This window comes from Seriola dumerili, unplaced genomic scaffold (assembly GCF_002260705.1).
Source record: "Seriola dumerili isolate Sdu_G_001 unplaced genomic scaffold, Sdu_1.0 BDQW01000393.1, whole genome shotgun sequence".
Lineage (NCBI taxonomy): Eukaryota > Metazoa > Chordata > Actinopteri > Carangiformes > Carangidae > Seriola > Seriola dumerili.
In genome coordinates this window covers 611935-634116 of record NW_019174648.1, presented here as the reverse complement: position 1 = coordinate 634116, position 22182 = coordinate 611935, and the positions used below count along the sequence as shown (strand labels likewise).

Here is a 22182-nt window from a genome sequence, read left to right as displayed (position 1 = left end):
CACCCCTCCTGTTTCTCCAGTTCGCACGCTCTCATCGATCACGCCGGTCCACGCCCTCAGCGCCATCTTCACCACGTCATGCCAGCACCGCCATCATCATCATGGCCTTCCTCCCGTCATCCTCTCACACACATCGTTGCTCAGTCACCGGTTCCATTAAACACAGCTCGTATGCATGCGTGACCCGCAAAAAGGAGTCGCCATGCCAACACATATCATAATACTTTCCAGGAAACAAACTGCGGCCAAGACTGTTGTAATGGCCCTCTTCTTATTACTTTTCCATTCTTCTCCGTCCACCTCGTTTTAATGCTCTGCCCTCCTCAGACTCATCGCTTGTCATTCTCTGTTTCATGCAACCGGGCGATGCTCAGCGCACATCCAAACCACATAGTTTAAATTTATCAGTGAAGCAAATCCAAGCATCTGTTTTGGACTTGTTGGACTGTCAGTTATGCTCCAGAAAGTTTGTGTGTGTGTGTGTGTGTGTGTGAGTCAGTGTGAGTCAGTGTGAGTCAGTGTGAGTCAGTGTGAGTTAGTGTGAGTGAACTCTGTCTTATTGCAGAACGGTTAGGCTTTCTACATTCATGTGGATAGCTAAAACTTTTACACACCTGACGTCTAAATCTAAAATCAGTTACACGGCAGTCTTCGTACCATCTGCCTTCATTTTCATCTCCACTTGAACGGACACGGATCGCTGTGTCATGATTCTGTCCATCGTATTTAGACTTATTGCAGAAGAGCAGTGATTTGCAATAAGGAGCCACGATCAGCGTTTTCCTCCAGACACCTGTTGGCTGCAACAGCTGTGACGCCTTCGAGCCAACGAGCCAACGAGCCAACGAGCCAACGAGCCAACGAGCCAACGAGCAGGCCGTAACAAGTTGTGGTCAGACCTGACTTATATCTGACCGCAGGAATGCCGTTCGTTACCAGCTGTGACAGCACGGCTGGGATTGTTTTCACCTTAAGTGTGTGTTTGTGTGTGTGTGTGTGTGTGTGTGTGTGAGAGAGAGAGAGAGAGAGATAGCATTACACCTGTGCAAGATACAGTCAACAAAGCGCTTCGAAAACGGGTGTGGTGCCGAGATCCAGATCAGCTTGAGCGTCGCAGCTTCTCTCTCTCCTCTGGAAAAGATGCTCCATTTAGCATAAACACAATGGGGATCAGTGATTGGTCAATGGTTGGCCCGTTCACAGTTAATTCACGTCTTTGTCTGGCTCGTGATTGGTCAACTGATATGCTCCAATTGGAGAGCGACCGTGGGTGTCTACATCATCGTTTCCAAATGGAAACCCCCCAGAGTTTTTCAAACTAAAACGGGGTCAGCGGCGTTTCCAGAAGTCTCTGTCTCTGCCGACCAATGAGGCTCAGCAGAGGGAAAACGACCTCGCAGAGAGTTTGGCGCTCTGCAGTTATTTCAACGGCCAGTCCGGTGAATCGTGTGACTTACAGCATCTGCAGGTGAATCAATTAGCGGAGGAAAACTGCCTCTGAGAGCTCCCTCCCGCCGGCAGGCAGTTTATCACAGAGAACATCAGTTGCCGGCTTCAGTGAAGACATGCAGTGCTGTGTAGGCCTCGCTCGCCTCTTGTCTGCTGTCTTTTACCCCACCCCCACCCCTGTGCCACAGCGAACATGAGCTCCCTCACAGACCTTTTGGCTACTGCTGTCCTTTTCTGTCACTTGTCTTTTTAATTAATAAGCACTTCAGGGTGTGAATGTTGTGTGTAGATTAGGTTTAAGTTCATATTTAAGCGTCATATTTCTCTGATGAGGAACATAAAGGACATGACGTCTGTGCCCTGAAAGGTGGTTCATTGCTACATAAAACCAGTGTGATTCACACTGCCAACCAACCTCAGCATTCATCTGCACAGCATTTCTTTACAGTACATTGCAGGCTTGTTGAAAAATCTGGACCTCCAGTACTGTCACTGAAGCATTTTAGGAAAGAGATGGATGGCGCCTGTTTGTTCTGCCAGCTCAAGTTCAACCACCATTTTGGCTTTTTTCTCTTCTTTTCTTTTCTTTTTTTTTTTTTTTTTTAAACCTTAATCCATTGACGCAATTTGACAAAGAACACAACACAGTAACAAACAGCACACAGTGCAAACCGCCATGTTGAACTGTTTACCGGAGCAGATAGAGGTTACAATGCCTTTTTCTTCTTCTTCTTCTTCTTCTTCTTCTTCTTCTTCTTCTTCTTCTTCTTCGTCTTTTTCCCCAAAACCCAAAGTGCTGACAGGGAAATTAACGGACGTTGGATTGGCCGTGGTGACGAGAGCGTCCGCATGTGCCAATGTTTGAAAAATGAGCGAAGCTGGATGTAAATTTTGTTTGGACGTGCGCCGTCAACAGTTTCATGCACGTTCTGGCTGTATAAACCCATTTGCGCTGGAGAGGAGAAAAACTAGACATTCCTGTTCCCGTCCACTGAAGACCACGGGGGCATGGAGCAGCACTCTCCGATTGTATCATACAAGTCGAGCAGAGAGAGAGAGAGAGAGAGAGAGAGAGAGAGAGAGAGAGAGAGAGAGAGAGAGAGAGAGGTAGCCTTGAAGAAAAAGGACGAGAGGCTTAACAAAAGGTTGTTTGTGTGGGGGCGGGAGGAGCTGAGTGGGCAGGAGATGCTGTAAGAGGGAGAAGTCCTTTTTGGAATATGTCGCCGAGCAGATGACTTATATCACCGGAGCGTTTCTGTGGGTTTATGAATGACTGCGAGTGGGTGTATGTCTGTGTGTGTGTGTGTGTGAGACGGGGGATTTATTTAACCACAGCTTCCCGGAGTCGTTGGTAATTTCATGCTGATTCAACATATGTACTGACCCTACTGTGTGTCAGTCACAATCTGCTTACTTGCTGCAAGGGTGCGTGGGTAACGGTAATGTGACTGACTTGTGTTTGTCTAGTGTTCTTATCTTATGTGTCACAGGACACAGGAAACCACAGACGCTACTGATAGCACAGGTACTGTTGTACTGCCTGATCAGGTCCCTCCAGTCGGGGGGCCGAGTGATACCAGGTGTTCATGAGCCTGAACTCGGCTGAAACAGATGTCTACAGTTCTACAGCTCAGTCTGATGAGTCATCTTTAATTCAGCACATAAAAGATGAGTTAGATTATAGATTATAGATTATACCGTCACATTTCACTTGTAGACAACTGAAACTGGAGTTGTACAGTGGAGATACAGTATGTTGAATTTGAGTTGTTGGTAGTCTCAGTTTGTCTCAGTATCTCTACAAAGTGAGCAGACATATTTAAGTCATAGTTCAACAGTGACTCTTTGCTCTCTTGCTAACAGATGGACAGCCCGAGCCAGCTGAGTGTTAGCTTAGCTTAGCTTAGTTTAGCTTAGCTTAGCAGAAAGACTGCAAAACGAGCAAATTCTTTAACACTTTGTCTTGCTTGTTTAATCCGTACATTTCGCCTTTTTACAGGACTCAAGGGTTTATGTATTTTCTTACTAGTTGAGGCTGATGATGGGAACTTTGTTTGCTGTAGAAAAGGAGTAGGTGAATGAGAGTAAACACAGCTAAACAGAAAGCCGGAATCAGCTTCACCTGGTCTTTATGTCAGTGGGCATGTCTCTTAAAAATAGCAGCAGATGATAAAAAACGCATCTCTCCCACACATGTAGACCGAAGTTGCTGGTTTGACAGGGTTGGGGATTGCTCAAGACTCGTTTGTATCATCCCTGAGGTGACGCAGCGCCAGCTGTAAGTGGGCGCTCGTGTTTATTTACTTGAACGTTTTTTGACTGAAGTCTGGCACAGGATCATCAGGGCGTCAGATTCAACGATGAAGCTGATAAAAGTCAAGTAGGTTTGCCATGCATACAGCAGCATGCAAACACACACACACACACACACACACACACACACACACAAAGCCAGAGGTGTTTTTGTAAATGTGTGTGTGTGCTAACGTGCCTAATAACGCCCAGGGGTGCAAAACTTTCAAGTACAGACTCATGCTGGTGCTTGTAAAAGTGAACTTGTAGCACACCGGTGTTTACGCTCTGTATTCTGACAACGTGTGAGGAATAAAGATGCACAGGTACACACAGTTAATTAGTTTTATGTTGCCTTTCCTGCATCAGAAAGTCATGTTTATATTTGCACACGCTCTCGCAGGCAGCAGGGTCAAAGGTCGAGCTTGACCGCATTGCCGTAAACACTAAACACAACACCGCCGCCACTGCCGCCGCCGCCGCCGCCGCCTACGTCTCCACAGATGCTAAAAATAAAGGAAACGAAGCCAAATATAAAAGTCTGTCCGTAGAGAACAAGTTGAGTCGTCGGTCAACGTTCAGTGTGTCAGGTACAAAGTGAGACAAATGAGCTGCCTCACTTGTAGCTCTCTCATTTCCGATACTAATAACACTTGTCCTCCACTCAAGCCGTCACGGGTTACAGTACGTTTCCAAGACACATTCATATGATTAATACTTACTGTCTTATTATGTATTTTACTGTTGTTTTAAGGAAACACTTGAGTTCATGGCTGGAAATTACCAGTAGATGATTGTAGTGAAAAACATTACTATTACTGAATATATAGTATAATTATTATTAACAGCAATGTGATGTTTTTAATGATAAAAGAAATGGTACCAGCTGCCAACAACTTTCTATAAGCCGTCGAAACAGTTCAGAGTAAAACACCCACCCGTATAAAATATAGGGTATAATAAGCGTGACTCCCTCACAGCTGACGGCTTCTCCATTACGATGACAAATCACGGCTAATTAGTCCCACCCAGAGGTTTCACTCCCCACAGATGTTTCTCAGCTCACTGTGACTGAGCAGATTCCTCCACTGAAACCAGCCTCCATCTGTTCCCTAACCCAGGGTCAGCAGAGCGGCCAAACAGGCTTTCATGAAAGGTTACTATAATTTGGTGGGTGTGTGTGTGTGTGTGTGTGTGGGTGGGTGTGGGTAATAATTACAGTCTGGATTTTATCGGTTCACATAGTGGAGATATAAAGTGGATAATTGAGAATGTAGGAGCCGTGCCTTTAATTGACCTTTGGCTCTGTAAAACGTACATTTAAAATATTTTCTTACCCCCCTATTTTCTAAACTATGAACTGATCAATTCTCCATTTTGCATTTTTTGGTTCTGATCCACAAAACATCTCCAATAAACTCCATCTTTCCATCAACTACATGGATTTAATCCAGACAACGGTGTAAAGAAATACTCAAATGCTCCTTTAATATTTCATTCATGCGAGTGTGCGTGAGAGTTTCCGCCCAAAAATAATGTCCATCACAGGAAAACTATTACAACCACTTTCTTGGAGACTGGACTTAAACCAAAACCAATATTCAAATCATGTCGAAGTTATTAACTGTTAAAAGCCATTTACAAAATAATCATATTTTAAGAGATTCAATCATAAATCGGTAATTACTGTTTTGGATTTCTTTCTTTAAAACTAATATATGAGGATTTGTAATGTGTTTACTGTGCTTATCCTCAACGTCAGCGGTTTGTTTTCTTACCTTAGAGATGTATGCTTTGATGCCTTCGGCCAGTTTGATGCAGGGCTCTCCAAAGAGCTGGGCCAGCTGGTCCGGGATGTCCTGGTCCTTATCCAGAGCATTGAGTAAACTCAGGCACTTCAGCTCCTCTGTGACGCCCTGGCTACGCACCTACAGGACAAACACACATGGAGCAGGGACTGAGATGCTGACATATAGCCAGGGAGGCTTAATGTACCTATATAAACAAGTGTCATAACAGTTCCTATGGTGTATACGATAAACAGATTCATAGAGACAGATTCTGGGTAGATGATCCAATCGGAGAATGACAAAAATTTGGTCAACTGACTGAAACACCGTGAGAAAACCGACATTGGGCACAACAATCTCACAATGTCAGTGAACATAAACAACGACAACAACAACAACAACAACCACACAACAAACCCAGACTAAGCACAAAACAAGGGGATGCTAATTCCTCAACTCCTATGATTAATATAATTATAATTTTTCCATCCTGTACGTTCATATAATGTCATTACTTTCATTTCATTTCATTTTTTTATTGCCGTCATGGGGCATCGAACCACGTCCTGTGTTCCTGATGTTTAGCCAAAGAAGTCGTCCTCTAGTGTGCAATCACTCTCTCTGCACCTCCCTAATACGCTGCTGCGCTTTCAGTTCATCAACTCATTCTGTGTCCTCCTGCACGTGTTCCTCGTTATCTGTTTTGTTTCTTTAACATTATCTTGCGAGAGAAGTTTTGTACGAAACGCGTCTGTTTGTCCTTTCTACGGGGCAACGTATATATTTGTCTGAAAGAAAGAGAAAATGGAAAGAAAGAAAACACGCTGTGGATGTTACATGACGTGTCAAAAAATAAAAAAATAAAAACTGAAACAAGCTGAGACCAAATGTAGCTGAAACATGTTGGCCCCACACACAGGGCTGGGTCTCTCATCTGAAACACAACCTCTTATGTAACTGGATGCATGCGTGGTTGCACTGAAAGCTTTCTCCTGGAGTGAACCGAGCTGGCACACGTGTACGTATGCGGCGCATTTCATATCGAGACATCTAATAAGAGACAATTAAATGAACAGTTCCTGTGGGGCCAAAAGGGGAAACTGTTTCTTTTCCCTTTTGCCACGCCTCCTGTTTGGCAGCAACTTCCATCTAAATAAGAAATGCTTTTTCTGTAATTTTGGTCAGCACGGGTCGAATAAGACGTGTTTGGGAACTGAAGGCTTTCAGGCTGTGGAGCTGTGTGTGTGTGTGTGTGTGTGTGTGTGTGTGTGTGTGTGTGTGTGTGTCTGTGTATCCTTCAGGGAGGTTGTCAGCGTCACGGTCTGAAAGACCCGCTAATGACTCTATAACAAGCACTGATGAGCAGAGAGAGATTACAGCGCTGCACTCCTTCACTCCTGTTCTTTATTTGTGTTCATTTCTTTCTGCTTCACCCCCGTTTTCTAATGAAGCCCATTCCTTTTGTTTTCTCTCTCTCTCTCGCTCTGTGGTTTCTATTCTTTCTCTCTTTTTACTGCTTTCTTTGCCATCCCACTTTCATTCCCCTTTCTTTCTCAGCCTCTTTTTCTCTTTCCTCTGTGATGCAGTTCATGTTGATGCATGAGCAGATCTCCCTGTTCCTAGTCAAGATAGCAGTGTGTGTGTGTGTGTAACTGGATGTGTGTGTGTGTGTAAATTAGTTCAAACCAAGCGGGAAGGACAGGGCACTTACGGGAAAAGAAACGGGGCCACATCTCAACAGTCTCAACATGTTGCCCAGTCCTGAAAAGCATGACTCACGTCTTAAATGGCTTGACATTCGCGGACGAAACATAATGAGTCTAATTCGACACACATGTCATTATTCCAGTCGGTGCACATTCCGGTTACAAGTTCTGTAGGTCACCTTTGGGAGGCCTTTAATATAAAATGAGGTCAAATTTTTTTTGCAGAGTGCATAAAGAACTTTATATCCTCCAAAAACCTAAAAACCGTGTCAGTAAACTACACACAAAATGCTCAGGCATGAATCTAAAACTGTATTCAATGCTTTTTAGCCATTATTTTGGCAAGTACTTTTTCCTGTGGGCAGCAACTAGCTTGTCCCTAAGTAGCATACTTGAATAAATGCACTGAGTGCCAGGGACTTGGCTTAAAAACCTGTTGCTTTGGCCACGCATATTCACGTATTGTTCATTGTCTTTCGGCACTGCGATGAGAGAAGAGGAAGCACAGCAGGTTGCCATAGATCATCTGCATACAATCAGGACACATCCACAGCAAAAAACTGCTGACAGTGAAGTCTGGGCAGAGACAGTTGGACTGTTGTGAGGGAGCGTGTGATGACAGCTACCACTGTCAGAAGTGTTGGGGAGGTTCACACATGCATGACTGGATCTGAGCTCGCGCGGCGCAGCGAAAGTCGGCCTCGTTTCTTCCTGGCGCCTCTGCCAAAACACACTCCCTGCTTTCGGTGGTTCTGGTTGAAGGATTGATTGTTATTGAGGAGTGTCTTTTGTATATGAGAATGAAAGGTTGGGTTTACGGGGCATGCATGCATGCATACATGTGTGTGTGTGTGTGTGTGTGTGTGTGTGTGTGTGTGTGTGTGTGTCCATTAAGGTTTGACAGGGCTAATAGGGAGTGTTTGATCCATTATGGGAAACAGTCCTGTCCATGCTAGCGAGCAGATAAAGCTGAAAACAAGAAAAAGAAAAAAAACTCCTCTGCTCCATTAGTGCACGGAGACGAGGCCAGAGGCTAAATCAAGCTATGCACACAGGCATTATCACCACGTTAATGTACTCTCCTTTCTCAAGGTTTAAAGTGCATGGGGAAACTTCTCCCCGAGCAGGAGATAATTCAATTTCAGAGATAGATCCAGATATCATGCAACATACAGTCATAAAACTATATATCCACTTCCTGTTTCAGCTCAGTCCAGGTTTCTTTGGATTAAACACTTGCTGCTGTTTTCTATTTCACCCCTAAAATTTGATTTTGTATTTCCTCTGCTCGGAAGGTTTTCCTGCCAGTTTTGGAACTGGTCGTCCAAATAAGTCAAATCTACATTATATCACTCAACAGGATTTTAGTAGTTATATAATTTTAAAAAAATGCCATTGTGGGTGTTTTTAATCCCAGAATGTGTGTTTGAATCATAGTTAAACATGTTAGCATGCTAGCATTTGCTAATTAGCACTGGACACAAAGTAAAGTGGAGGCTAAAAATAAATCACATGCTTGTGTTTCTTCTGGTCCAGCATATTCCCGGTTCCACGGCCCCAGTCTGGCCCATGCACAGCATGATTATCATATGCTACTTCCACATCTGGTCCAATTTTTGGCACACACACAGAAAATCCTCTGGGCTGTTAGCCACCACCAGAAGATAACAGCCGGAATCTGCCCAGATGTGGAAGTACATGGGCCAAACTCAGACCGAGGGCCCAGGCCAGAAGTTTCTTTCTGCTGTCTGGGATTGGACGAGGTCAAATTTTGACCTGATGTTGGCACTAGATCAAAAGTAAGGGGATCACCATAGTCATTCAGGTTCATCCTCTATGGACCATGAATGTCCGCACAGCATTTCATGGCAATCCAATAGATGTTGTGATATTCCAGTCTAGACCGAAGCGATGGTCCAACCGATCAACAGACCAACACGCTCCAGGCCTGTTTGGGTTTTATCACTCTGAACTTGCTACTGAGAGAATTAGAGGTCAGATAAACTTGTTTTTTATGTCAGAATTAGTTTTCGCTCTTCTCTCAGCAGTTATTTCTGCATTCAAATGTAATTGCACTCCTCTACACTGAACAGTCTGGCCGGCTCTGTTAGCACAACCGTTGACGGAACCAAGCTGCTTCTTCCTCCTTCCAAGTTTGGCCTCCTAAAATGGTCTTTTCCTCCATTTCTTATGCACTTTCCTCATTCTGCCATTTGCTGCGAGCTAAACTGTGCAGCTCTGTTGGCTTGTTGTATCAGTGTAATTTGCCTCTCATTCCTCTCACATGACTATTCTGTTACATCGCCCTGTCATTGATTTGCATCATAACAATATTCTTTTCTCCTTTTGAGGTCAAGGAACTGAAATCAGATCTTCGTTTGAGTGATTTTATCAGCTTTTTTCCTGCGCTCATTGTGTTTCTGGTTGAGCAAAAACTGTTGGACTGCAGAGAGGAAAATGTGAGGGGATTTTCTAGGCCAGTATAGACATGCATGCCTCCAGAGATATGGGGGGGGGGACTCAGCCTCTACATCCTTACCATGCAACTGGAACTGCCCCACAGGTTTTAAAGATGAACAATTAGAAGAAGACGCCTTCTCCTGACTGCTCCTCTGATAGTAGTTACTCTCTGCCAAATCCACAGTGCTTTTTGCCAAATCCCAAAATTGCAAAACCATTAGCTATCATTTCAGGAACAAGTTACACTGATTATTCAACATTAACAAATCAGTAAGACATGACATGAAGTCAGTTTTGGGTCTTCAAGGTGTAAAACCTCATGTCGACTTTGTGTTGCAATAGAAATGAAATCTGACAGAGATTTGATTAATTACTTTTAATTCCCAAACGAAGGTCTGAAGAGGATCATTGTCTTAGTAGAACTGTAGCCCTCAATCTGCTTTACAGTTGAGCCGCTCTTCTTGAATAAAAAAATATACAAAACTCCTCTCACAGGGACTATTTCCTTTTTTGGCAAGTGACTCTTAAATGCTGGTCCCTGTGCACACGTCCCCCGAGCGACATATTTTGTCAGTGCGTTGACATCGATGACTCGTCCTTCCCATGGCTCTTAAACAATGAGGCCGCCCGGCCCGGTAGAGCGGCCAAACGCAGGCTAACACATGCTAAAAACATTCGTGACACACGAGATCTGATGTAACTCTCTGCTGTATTGTTAAACTAAGTTGAATAACTATGCATGATCTTGGCTCAGGTGTCAAAGGAAAAAGGGGAGTGGGTGAGTGCGTCTGTAAATATGATTTTCACCGGGCGTTATCAGTGACAGATGTTTGGTCACGACACCTCCACATCTTCTCAGCAAAGCACTACACACATAGGATGAGCTGAATTTCAACGTATTTGGCTCAGAATTATTTCTGTTTATCCGGTGACAGAACAGAAGCCATCCGCAACACAACACGTCTCTGTTGTAGTTAAGTTTATGTAGCTGAAGGTGTGTGGTTAATGTCAGTTAAAGATTATTGTTATGACATCATGCAAACTGTGATTTCCGGTCAGCCTGTGCATATTCTCATTTGTCCAGGTCATGGTATCCTAAAGGAGTTTTAAATCAAAACGCAACTGGACTTGATTATTTGTCTGGGAAGACGTTTCACCTCTCATCCAAGAAGCTTCATCAGTTCGTGTACGCATCTGACCAGGCTGGGACTGGTCTGCCTGGTGTGATTTCCGGTGTGAAGTTGTGGCGGCTAAAACAACATGCTACATTCAGGCTTGCTAATAATCAATCATCAGTATCCGAATGACCACAACACGTCACTTTTTAAGTAAATACTGTTTGAACGAGCAACATATGCTGATGTTTTTCTTACAAAGACAGTTGGGATTTTTCATTATTGTTAGTAAGCTAATCACAAACTTTGGTTGTTTTGTTAGCTAACAGGCTAGTCTGCTAGCTAGCAAAACCATTCTGCTAGCTAGCAAAAAACCAATGAAATAGCTACACCTGGTAGCTAACGTCAGCTAAAGTGACTTTTCTTCTTTTTTTTTTTTAATTAAACAAACAACATGAAGAGGACTTTCAAGGGAAAAAAAGGGCCTGTATCTGTGGATGACATCAGTGATACCAGAGGACATGCTGTGTTTAGGTGTGTGAAAAAGTAAATCCCACAAGACCAGAACTAAAGACAATTAGCTGTGCGTTGGTTATGTAAATGTGAATCAAATCTAACTTCAAACCGGCTGAATTCAAGTCCTTTGACCTCAAACACATTTTAGTTCAGGCTGAAATTTGCTACAAATTTGTGGCATTGAGCTTCAAAAGCCTTTTTAGTGGCTTTTCATGATTTAAATAATTACCTTGCTAATTTTAGACTTAATGTTCTTGCACTGCTTCCTGTGTTGACATCATTTAATACTCAGTTCATTCAATATTGAAAAAAACCTCAAAACCCAGCCATACTTAGCAGAATTGTTCCTTTAAAATATAATAAATGATAGATTTACCGAGAGATTCTGCTGCATGTTTACATCCTAGAAACCTGTTTTTCTTTCCAGATTATATTCTTTAGTGACGCAACTGACAGAGCAGCTAAAGCCAAAAGAGCAAAAAAAAAATGATTAGAAAATCTTTCTCAGACTGTCATAAAGTTATTTCAGGGTTTTCAACCTGAACTTGAGTAATTTATAGCTAACTACTGTTCTCCAGATACAAGAGCTAAACTGGGATAGTCCCTGTTGGTCTTCTGCTTTTGGAAATCATCATCGCTGCAGCAAGAGGAAACACACACACACACACACACACACACACACACACACACACACACACACACACACACACACACACATTTTTGAGTGATCAATGCGCTTTTTATCCCTCCTCAGCCAGAGGACATGTGGTCTCTCATGGCTGTCCACTTGAATTGGATGACTGGGCTCCAGAGAGAGAGAGAGAGAGACAGGGAGAGGAAGGGTCCAGGCTGACATAGCTCCTGTGATCCTGATTCCGATTCTCTCAGGAAGCAGCGAACAATGCTTCACTGTTCCCTCCCTGTGTGTGTGTGTGTGTGTGTGTTAGAGTGAGTGCATGGACATATGTATTGCGTGTGTGTATCTGTGTGTGTGGCCTGCCCTCAGTGTGTATGAGAGTGACTGTGTGTGTGTGTGTGTGTGTGTGTGTTTGGCTGGCCCTCGATGGACACCAAACCCTGAAAAGAATATCTCAGAGGGCCACTTGGAAACCTGGCTAGAATTGTGTGTGTGTGTGTGTGTGTGTGTGTGTGTGTGTGGGTCTGGGAGTTCCTTGGCAGACCAAAACTCTCATTTGAAGGGATTAGGAAGAGGAGAAGGCGACCACGTAACTCAAATCCAGCAGGCCAGAGATCTGGACCAAGAGTTTGTGGGTGGGTGTGTGTGTGTGTGTGTGTGTGTGTGTGTTGGGGGATGAACAGTGAACACAGAGGCAAAAGACAGGCAGAGAGTTGGCTGTATATCAGTACACTTTCTCTGCTTTGCAGCGAAACAGATAAGACAGATAGTAGGGTGAAATAACAGCTGAGACCTCGCTTGCTCTGGCACTGCAGCATAAATCACATTACCCAAACACAGAGGCAGGGAGCTACACAAGTGCAGAGGTCAAATACAAAAACACTGAGTGTACAGCACGGTGGAACCAGCTTCATCATGTTGAGTTATACCCTTGCTTAGTAAACTGCCGCCCATGCATTAGGCGTCTGAAGGAGTGAAGCATTCTAGCAGGTTTCAGGTGGAAACGGCAGAGACATGCATCATTGCAAATTATCATCAAGCTTGTGTGTGACGTGTCGTCAGAGTGAAAGAGTAACAGAAAAAATGGCTTTTGCAAAGGTGTGTAGTGTTTTAACTTATAACTGAGACAATCAAACAGTTATCCAAACAGCTGCAGTTCTTCACTGAGGAAATGATGGCGTGTATTGTTACTGTAGAGCACCTGCATGGGTGGAATTGTTGAAGCGCTGATTGAACTTCTTCTCCCCTGATAGCGATTTCATGCTACACAATCTCTCCTCTCCAGAACCAAACTGACAACATACGTAGCTCCTCAACAGGGTTTTTTTTTTTACCTCCAGCTGCTAAAAGTTTGCTATTGCTAAGTTGCATCATCAGTTTTTGGCAATGTCACAATAAAAGACTTTCCTCTGCCTTCAAATTAAAATACACTTGATTGTGAAGCATATGTATGCAGGAAGTGGTGCAGTGTCAGCAAAATCTTTATGCATCAAAATTACCTCAAAGCTGCAAATGAATTAAATAGATTATGAGGAGATTAATTAATGACTTGATCAGCACCCACTCAGTTAGGTTGGGGTTAAGAACATCATCTTCCAACATATATAGCTAGCTACCATCTGTAAAAAAACAAAACAGCTCCTGTTCTGGATGTCAAAGGAGTTTATATATTATTCTTGGCCGAGTAGTTAAAGCAAAAGGAAACAAACAAACAAGAAGTGGGTAAACATGAACACGATGTCACGCTGAATGTATGAACTAAAAAGAAACACAAACATTCAGACTGATTATCGAGCTTATCGTTGATTCCCCACAGACAAACGCTGGAGCCCGGACACATGGAAAACAAAAGCAGTGGTAACAAACCGACGTCTATAAATGGTGTCATTAATTTACAAACAGCCTCATAATGTTGTTTTTTGTTTTTTTTGTGTTGCAGAGCTGAGATTAGCAGTCATGCCGTTGGAAATAATGAGACCTGTTGAAAAATATATGCAGAACTAATTTAGAGGAGGTCTTATAACAGTCATAAACACCCAGTGCATTGTATTTATTATGAGGTAGGGTGTGCTGGTGATTTATTACCTTAAGTAACAGCTATTTGACTGTTAAGACGAGTCTTTGGCAAAATCCGTTTGGCTCTTCATCTGCACTCAGATATTTGCACTCTGACTCTCTGCTGTAAAAACTGGCCCAAAGCGATCGTTAAAAGCTGCATCGCTTAAACTAGGAGTCGTACAGTATAGTGTGCAGTGTGTGTGTGCATGTGTGTGTGCAAGTTTTTATACATGCACGCGTGTGTTTATGTACTTTTAAGTGCGTGTGCATGCATGGGTTTATATTCATGATTTGTGAAGGTATTTAATGTGAATGCATGTGTATGGGTGCAGGTTTATGTGCAGCCCCTGTGTGTGTGTGTGTTTCTTTTGGACTTTATCAGCCCTTCAGGGCTTCAGTGCATCTGGCAGAAGGCCAGGGTGGTGCCGACATTGACTCATTTGTTTAGAGCGATCCGATTCATCCCCGCTATATGTTTAATGACCAGCAGCCTTCTCAGAGATCAGGAGTTTCTGATTGCCAGCCGTGCACAAAGGTATTTACGAGGAAAAAATAAAGGCCATTTTCATTATGAACAGTGAATAAACTGTGAGTTTCTAGCTCACGGGCCAAGTTTTTGTCTGCAGTGAAAAGACGGACACTCCCCCCGCAGGAGGTCTGCCAGACCCCAGCGCACATACAGAACAACTCTCAGCAAAGGATTTAGAAAAGCGGAGCCAAAGGCACAATCATTAGTGGACTGGGGAACAGAAACCGCTGCTTTTAACATGGGTTCCTGCAACCACCAGGCCTCGCCTCACATGCCAGCATCACTGAAGGAATCAAACTGCAGAGTCAAAGGCAAAGACGGAGACATTTTACAAGCTGACACTGTGAAGAATAAAAACACAAAATATCCTCAAATCTCTGTTCATCACGAAGCATGAGGAAGTGCTGGCTCTGGCCTAAAGGTGACTCTACCTCTTCTTTCATTTCTCAGTGGCTCACTTTTCCTTTCCTTGAAACACCGTTCATCTAGGAATGTGTGTTTGGTCTTTGTAAATTTCCACAGATAAAAACAGCAGCAGGTTTCTTTATACTGTAGAGATAAGTCTGATGAATTGAAATGAACTGACTCACTCATGCGCCATGACAGGGAGCTATTGTTATTTCCCACCACATTTTAGGTATTTTCTCAACCTTCTCGCTCAAAGTGCAAAACAGAAAGAGCCTCAATGGGTTATTATTACTATTACGGGTCTTTGTATCTGATTTCTTTCATCTGTCCTGCTTAAATTCCTGTGACTAAGCTCTGAAGTCACTGCAAATCAGAATCAAATCAGGGATCAATAAGTTACCATAACAGCCATTAAATTTCAATCACAGAATTGGTATTGCTCAAACACTCTCTCTTTGAACTCTGACTTTAATGAGCGTGTATTTAGCTGATAGCTTTGACGCAACCTTCGGGAAAAAAAAAAAAAAAAAAAAGCTGCTGTAATTGCAGCTTTCAGGGTAATTTTAAATTGATGAAATCTTGATTTTAATCACCCGAACACAACCACAGAACAAGAATTCGTCTCGGTGACATTGACGTGGACACTTAAGGGCAACTCGAAAGTACGTGCGGATCATGTGAGTATGACAGTGTCATGTATCATGTGCAGAGCTGAGCAGAGCAGACGGACAATGCACCATATTAAACACTCACTACATTCAAACAATCGGTGATTTATCACTGGGTTGTTGAGCTGTTTGCAGCTGGATCAGGAGGTACAGGCCTTGTCGGCTGAGTTGGTGTGGAGGGAAGTGCCAGATGTGTTTCAGCCGTAAATGCAACCACTTGGTTTTATATCACAAAATCGAAACTGTAATCTATAGCATGAAACACAGTAAAGATACCATTAAAGGTCCCATGTTTTACTCTTTTCTGGTGTTTTATTTGAAGTTTTGATATTCATAAGAAGATATATTTGTTGTTTTAAAAACCAAAAACCATCTCAGTGTAGTTTTACATCTCCTCTCTCAGGCTTCTCTCTGGAGCTCAAGTAACAACAGGTCGGTGAGCCAATCAGAAGAGAGGAGGCTCTCTTCTGATTGGCTGACTGTTTTCTGAGTGATCCAATAAAAATACAGCAGATTTCAGGTAAAACACTCAGAGAAACCAAATCCTGCTGACTGCTTCGTTATGACATCACAAAGTTACAGGAAGTCCTGCTGGCTCGTTTTAAGGCTCAGTTCCTGAATACAGGCTGTGTGTATTTCCCTGTGGACTGAGCGCTTCGATACTTTCACAGTATTAATATAGAACCTAGACCTGATCTATAATCAAACTACACATGGACATCTACCTTTACAACATGGGACCTTTAACTACTCAGTCTGTCTCCCTTTATTTCCACTCAGTGAGAAGTCATAATTGATCCATTGGATCAAATTAATTTCTGGTGTGAGACACTGGAGTCAAATACAAAGAAAACTCACAAACTGGAAAAACAACTCCACAGTTTGACATGCTATGATTTCTGGGTATTTAAATTTCTCTTTTGGAACTTTAAATCGCAGCCAACAAACCAGATACAAAGTATTTGTTAATGAGCTTAAAGTAGAGATTCTTCCCTCTAGAAAAAGACAAGAAAACCCTCCATATGGTCCACATATTTAAAGAAAATCAATCCAGACCATAGCCTGCTTCTGCTTAGAGACATTAATGACATTACTGGCAGGCAGTCAATTCCTTTGTGTCCAGTTCAGTGTGTGTGAACTATGCTTCAATCAAGAATGCTGCGAGTGATCTAAGGAGTGTGTGTGTGCTATAGATACCTCCGTAGGTAATTGTTTTACTCGTGCACTTGTCTGCGAGTGCCAGTGTTCGTAATGGTGTACACAACCCCACAGCGAGACACCACTTACCACTCCCAGTCCTTGCGTGTGCAACTTTGACCTCTCTTTGTCAATTTTGCTGTTTTGGATTGCGTCCAGTTTAAATAAGGTTTAAAGACATACAAAAGCTGGGTGGACCTGCCTGCAGATATTCTGGTTGTTTCTTTCTTTCTTTTTAACTTCCTCGTCCCTTAAAACAATTGAGAATGTTACTGTTGAGATAAAAAAAAAAGAAAAAAAAAGCTGTTAAGATTAGTCGCGATAAAGACACAGACTTTATTGTAACTTTATAGGAGTGTGACTTTATCTGAGTTAAGCCCCAATAAAGTTTTTCTCTCGTTAAGTTTCTGGTTCTCGTCATCTGGCCAAGAACAGGGGAGAGAGAAAGAAAAATAAAAAAGAAGAGGGAGGATGAAAGAGGTAAAGAAAAGAGCAGGAAGAAGTCAGGACATTCCAGTTTGTCTCTGTCACCTGTGCACACATACCGACGGTAACGGAAGACGAGAAAGAGGAGGAAGCTGCGTTCAGAGAGCGGATCTTTCCAAAATAAGACGGTGCATTCAGGCGAGTCAATCATTTCCAAGGTTATCACCAGGAAGTTGCTCTCAAATAACAGCAGTGAACTGAACTGGCAAACTGTGCCAGGTGAAAGGTAAATACATCTCTGAGACGCCGTGTGAACAGCAGCATCCAGGATGGTATCACACTGTTGTGGTCACATGATATTTCCTCACTCTCCAAACACGTGAGTCTTTGTCTTGTGAGTCTTCCCAACAATGTACTGGCAACACAGTGGATGATGGGATTCAAAAGCAAAGAAACATTGGTCGGACCCGTTGGCGCACTATCATTGGCATCAGCTGTCTGGAAATGTGGACCCACGATGCAACTGGTGATTTAAAGCGAGCTTAATGGCGGCTACGTGGCAACAAATCTAAATGAGGCAAACAGCTGGAGATCATTGTGTAAACCTGACGTCACCTTGGATTATTTAGCTGTAGTTCTCATAAACAGTTACTTTAGCAAAAGCCTGTTTCATGCAATTAAGGCTAAATTCAAGATTACGTTTTCCGAGTCTGGATGATTTCATCGTGGATAAGATTACAGTGAAGAAAATGATGTAGCTGCAAACAAAACTCAGGTTCAATAAAGGCCAACGCTGGACCGAAGGACACGCAGTGATGAAATGAGTGTTAAGCTATGCAGTCTGGGTCTTTGTGCTGCTGCTGCTGCTGCTGCTGCTGTGGGTGGGCAGGACCAGCATGGGTGGGCAACTGCGTCTGTAAATGTTTTTGTGTGTGGAAGTAGTGAGCGAGAGTGACTCAAGCGAGTGGGGCCTTAGCAAGTGTCGGTGAAACTGTAGCTGACGTGTGTTTTCTCTGGTGGGGTCCACACCTCCCCACAAGAAAGAAAAACAAGGAACGTGAGCACTTTGGAAAAGTATTTTTAGGACGGAGGTTAGAATTAATTTAGGGACGGAGTAAGAGATTTGAAAAAAAAAGGCTGAATAAGACCAAACGCTAACAAGTTTCTTTTTTAATATAAAGTTCAACGTGGTCCTCGACCAACAGAAGACAAAAACTGGTGGAGAAAATGCATCTCATTGGACGACCCGATAGCTGAGTGGTTAGGGCGGATACCACGTGAGCAGCGAGCCCCTGGTTCGACTCCTGATTCTCTTCGCTGCATCTCATTCCGTTTCTCTCCATCCATCCATTTCCTGTCAAATAAAGGCACAAAAATAACTTCTAATCATCTAATTCACGATCTGATAAAACAAAGGTGGAGATGCACTGACATCCCTCCTGTGTGTGTGTGTGTGTGTGTTCGTGCTTGACTGACTGCCTGACTTTCAGAAGCTACTGTTCTGGCGGATGAGTAGTTTGTGGTGTCACCAGCGACCACAACAAACACACTGCACTCCCTGGACGGTGACTCTCCTCCTGCAATTTATGCCGAAGATACAAAACATTATTATAATTGTCTCCATCGCTGCTACGTCGTGCAAATCATACTGTAACACAGCTAAAAACGACACTTTAAGCTTTCATATCCATATTCCCTCATTCCTTATACATGCAATGTCATTTTCAGTGTGTAAAACACATTTCTACATGTGGTGGTTCGGACTACAAACATGTCATCCCTTCGTCATCACTCTGTATTCATAGCTTATTGAATACTAACAGTGAAGGACCACACATCCTGCGTATCCTTTAATACGAGGCATCAAGAGGTTGTTCTTTACTTCCGCTCTAAAAAACGAATGCGAGGCGGCGTGCCGTAATGTCCAGGGGAATGAAAACATGGAATGGTTCGCCATCAGATATTTCACACGATCACTAATGAGGAATTTGGTTGGTTATAGTTTTACTGTTGTAGGGAGAAAAGACAGAGGTGCCAATGTTACAGACGGCACTGGAGACGCTCACATGTGAACCCAATGAGATGAGGTCAAAGGTTATCACCGGCTGCTGTTACCGCTGTGACTGATCCAGAGGCTGCAAATCCGTGAAATGGAAGCAGATGAAAGGTTGGGATTATTTACTGAGACGTTAAAAGTCGTGATGGCGGCGTGGCGAGCAGGATTCAAGAATGTGACGGCGCAGGAATGTTGAAATATAATTTTACTCGGATGAAGAATCAAAACAAACGCACGTACGTACACGAGCTTGACAAAGTCAGTAAGTGGGCGCTCGAGTGTGTGCAGTTGGTTCAGAATTCATTAGCATTTCCTGATGACAGAAAAATCCTCCAGAGAATGGATCCCACATGTTTTGCTCAGAATTTAAAATTTTCATTGTTACATTATTCACAATGTGGTTCTCATTCCAGCTGTGACTTGGATGGATCCAGCCTTGTTTCGTACCGGACTTGGAATTCAAAGCCACGCCGACCTGACCACACTTTAGAGCCTTTTCTGTTTGTTGACATTCGTTTTTATTTGTGCAGCGTGCTGACGAGTGTTCAGTGCTGTCAACACCGCCGACTCGCACGTTTGCCAACTCCGAACCTGTTTGCGATCTGAACTGATGGGATTCTTTGCCGCTGTTACGTTGCTTCTGAGAATCTGAAGCAGGATGGTGAAGTTATTGGAAATAAGATCTCAGATTTTCGTTGTTTCACACCAACGTTTTGCAGATTTTTAGCCAAGCTAGCGGTAAGGCTCTTTGGGGCAGCAATGTTGGTTTGTGTTTGGTTCAACACTTTGGTCCAGACAGAAATATATCTCAACAGCTATTGGATATTTTGTGCATTCTGTATTAATGGTCCCCAGAGGACGGACCTAATGACTTTAGTAATAGCTTCACTTTTCCTGTAGCGCCACCACAAGGTTCACATTTTAGTTTTTTTATTAAGTGTCTCAACAACTATTGGATGGATTCAAGTCCCCAGAAGATTAATTATCACCTTAGTCGTCTTCTGACATTTTTATCTAGCGCCATCATCAGGTCAATATTGTCCAATACTTTGTCAAATGTTAGCACGCTAACTCCGTAAACTAAAGTTGGCGGTAAACATTATACCTGCTAAACATCAGCCCGTTAGCTTTGTCATTAGCATTAGCATTTAGCTCCAGCCCATCAGAACAACATGTCTTTTTAAAAATTTAAGGATTTTTCCGTCCTGTAAATACTGAAATGCTGAAATTTAAGGGACAAAATAATGAAATGTACAAAATACAAAAAACCTTTTATTCAATTTCTACTGGGATTCTGTGTCTCTGCTGTTAATATTTCTTTTAGTTATTTCTGTACCCAACTTCAACCTCAATGTGACTTCCTGATTAAATAAAGTGATTTTGGTCTTTTCAACCTTTTAAAATCTCTCCAAGTCAAAATCTAGATCTTTCTCAGCTGTCCCATAATATTTTGGAAGCACCACGGCCTGGGATCCCTATTTTTATACTGGCAGGGAAACACAACCCCAGATTGGACACATGTTTTCATAATATTCTTGCAAGATTTTTATCTCCTCTACAAGAGACCAAGACATCCAAAACAAGGCTTCTGTCTTTCTGCCCAAACAACTACAGTATGTTAGCATTTCTTTACTGGCTCTGGAAAGTCCTGGAATCACTTGATTTGATTTAGATCCTTGCAAAAGACAACTGAGCCTTCAGTTACGATATCGAATTCCATAAAGATTTTAAGACATACAAGAGCCAAGGATTTACTTCTTTTAAGATGACTCACCGTGATGCTGATCTCAACATAATCAGTTTGGTGAGTCCTTCGTCCAAAGTCTAATTTCCTCGAGAGCTAAAATGTCGGCGTCACGGTGCCGTTACTCTCGCCTCCAAGCCAACGTCTGCTTTCGTAACCTTTGCTCGGCTCCAGCTCTTAACAGACAAAAAGTCTACCAAAAAAAACGACAACATTATTTAAAAGTCACGGCCTTGAAGGGAAGCTTTAACCGGCTGTTTGACAGGTTCATGATTTCACCTCTGTTCCCAGAGTTTTTCTTATTAAGGTTTTCCGTTCAGCAGTTGCAGACAAAGCCAAAATCCGCGCTCAGAGTTTGATTCATCAGTTCATGGATGACCTGTGATCACACATGTACAAGATTTTAATGAGCTAGTGCTGTGTTATGGAACACAGAGCCAAACATTTGCTTCAGTTTTGAGCTCAGTGCAGCGCTGAGATATTGGAACATCGGCGATAATGCTTTTGTGGTTTTTTGATCTTACGAAAGGAACGATGACGGGTTGCGACGCCCCTTCACGAAATGCCAAAACCACCAAGTGTTCCTCGCAGTCAATGAGACATGAAAGAGACAAAGGGACGGCCAACACTAAGGTTTATGGAGGAGGCAACTGTTGTGGAAGTGAGCGGAAAGATAGAAAAGATAATTGGGGAGAGATTAGAGGAGAGAGGAGAAAAGAGTTCACTGGTTGTTTAATTGGTACAGAAATGAGAGCTGACAGAGGGACGGGAGGGTCTCGTTACCCTGTTCGGAGTCAAAACGCTGATATCAGAGGGAGAACAAGAGTGTGTGTGTGTGTGTGTGTGTGAGGGAGGAAAACATTGGACTAGACAGACTTCAGCTGACACTAACAAGCCCTCCTCTTCTTGTGCCAGGACAGAGATGTCGGCCCATTCCCAGGGTTAGATCATGTCAGACCAGTGGAGAACTTTCCATCCAATCAACCATTGGCTAACCAGGTGACACACACACACACACACACACACACACACACACACACACAAAAGCTTCTATTTGCACACAGCGGTAAATGAGGTAACTTCACTTTCATTTTCTTTGTGTCTATTACATTCCTCTGCCTGACAATGGCC

General features: G+C 43.0%; 1 protein-coding gene across 1 annotated transcript in view; it reads right to left on the bottom strand.

Annotated features, from left to right (window-relative positions):
• Positions 1-22182, bottom strand: part of LOC111233447 (tumor necrosis factor ligand superfamily member 10-like) — a 56807-nt gene that overhangs the window by 23256 nt on the left and 11369 nt on the right. Inside the window, exon 2 of the mRNA XM_022761263.1 lies at positions 5520-5669. Coding sequence (XP_022616984.1) covers positions 5520-5669 — 150 coding nt within the window. The remainder of the gene's footprint in view (positions 1-5519; positions 5670-22182) is intronic.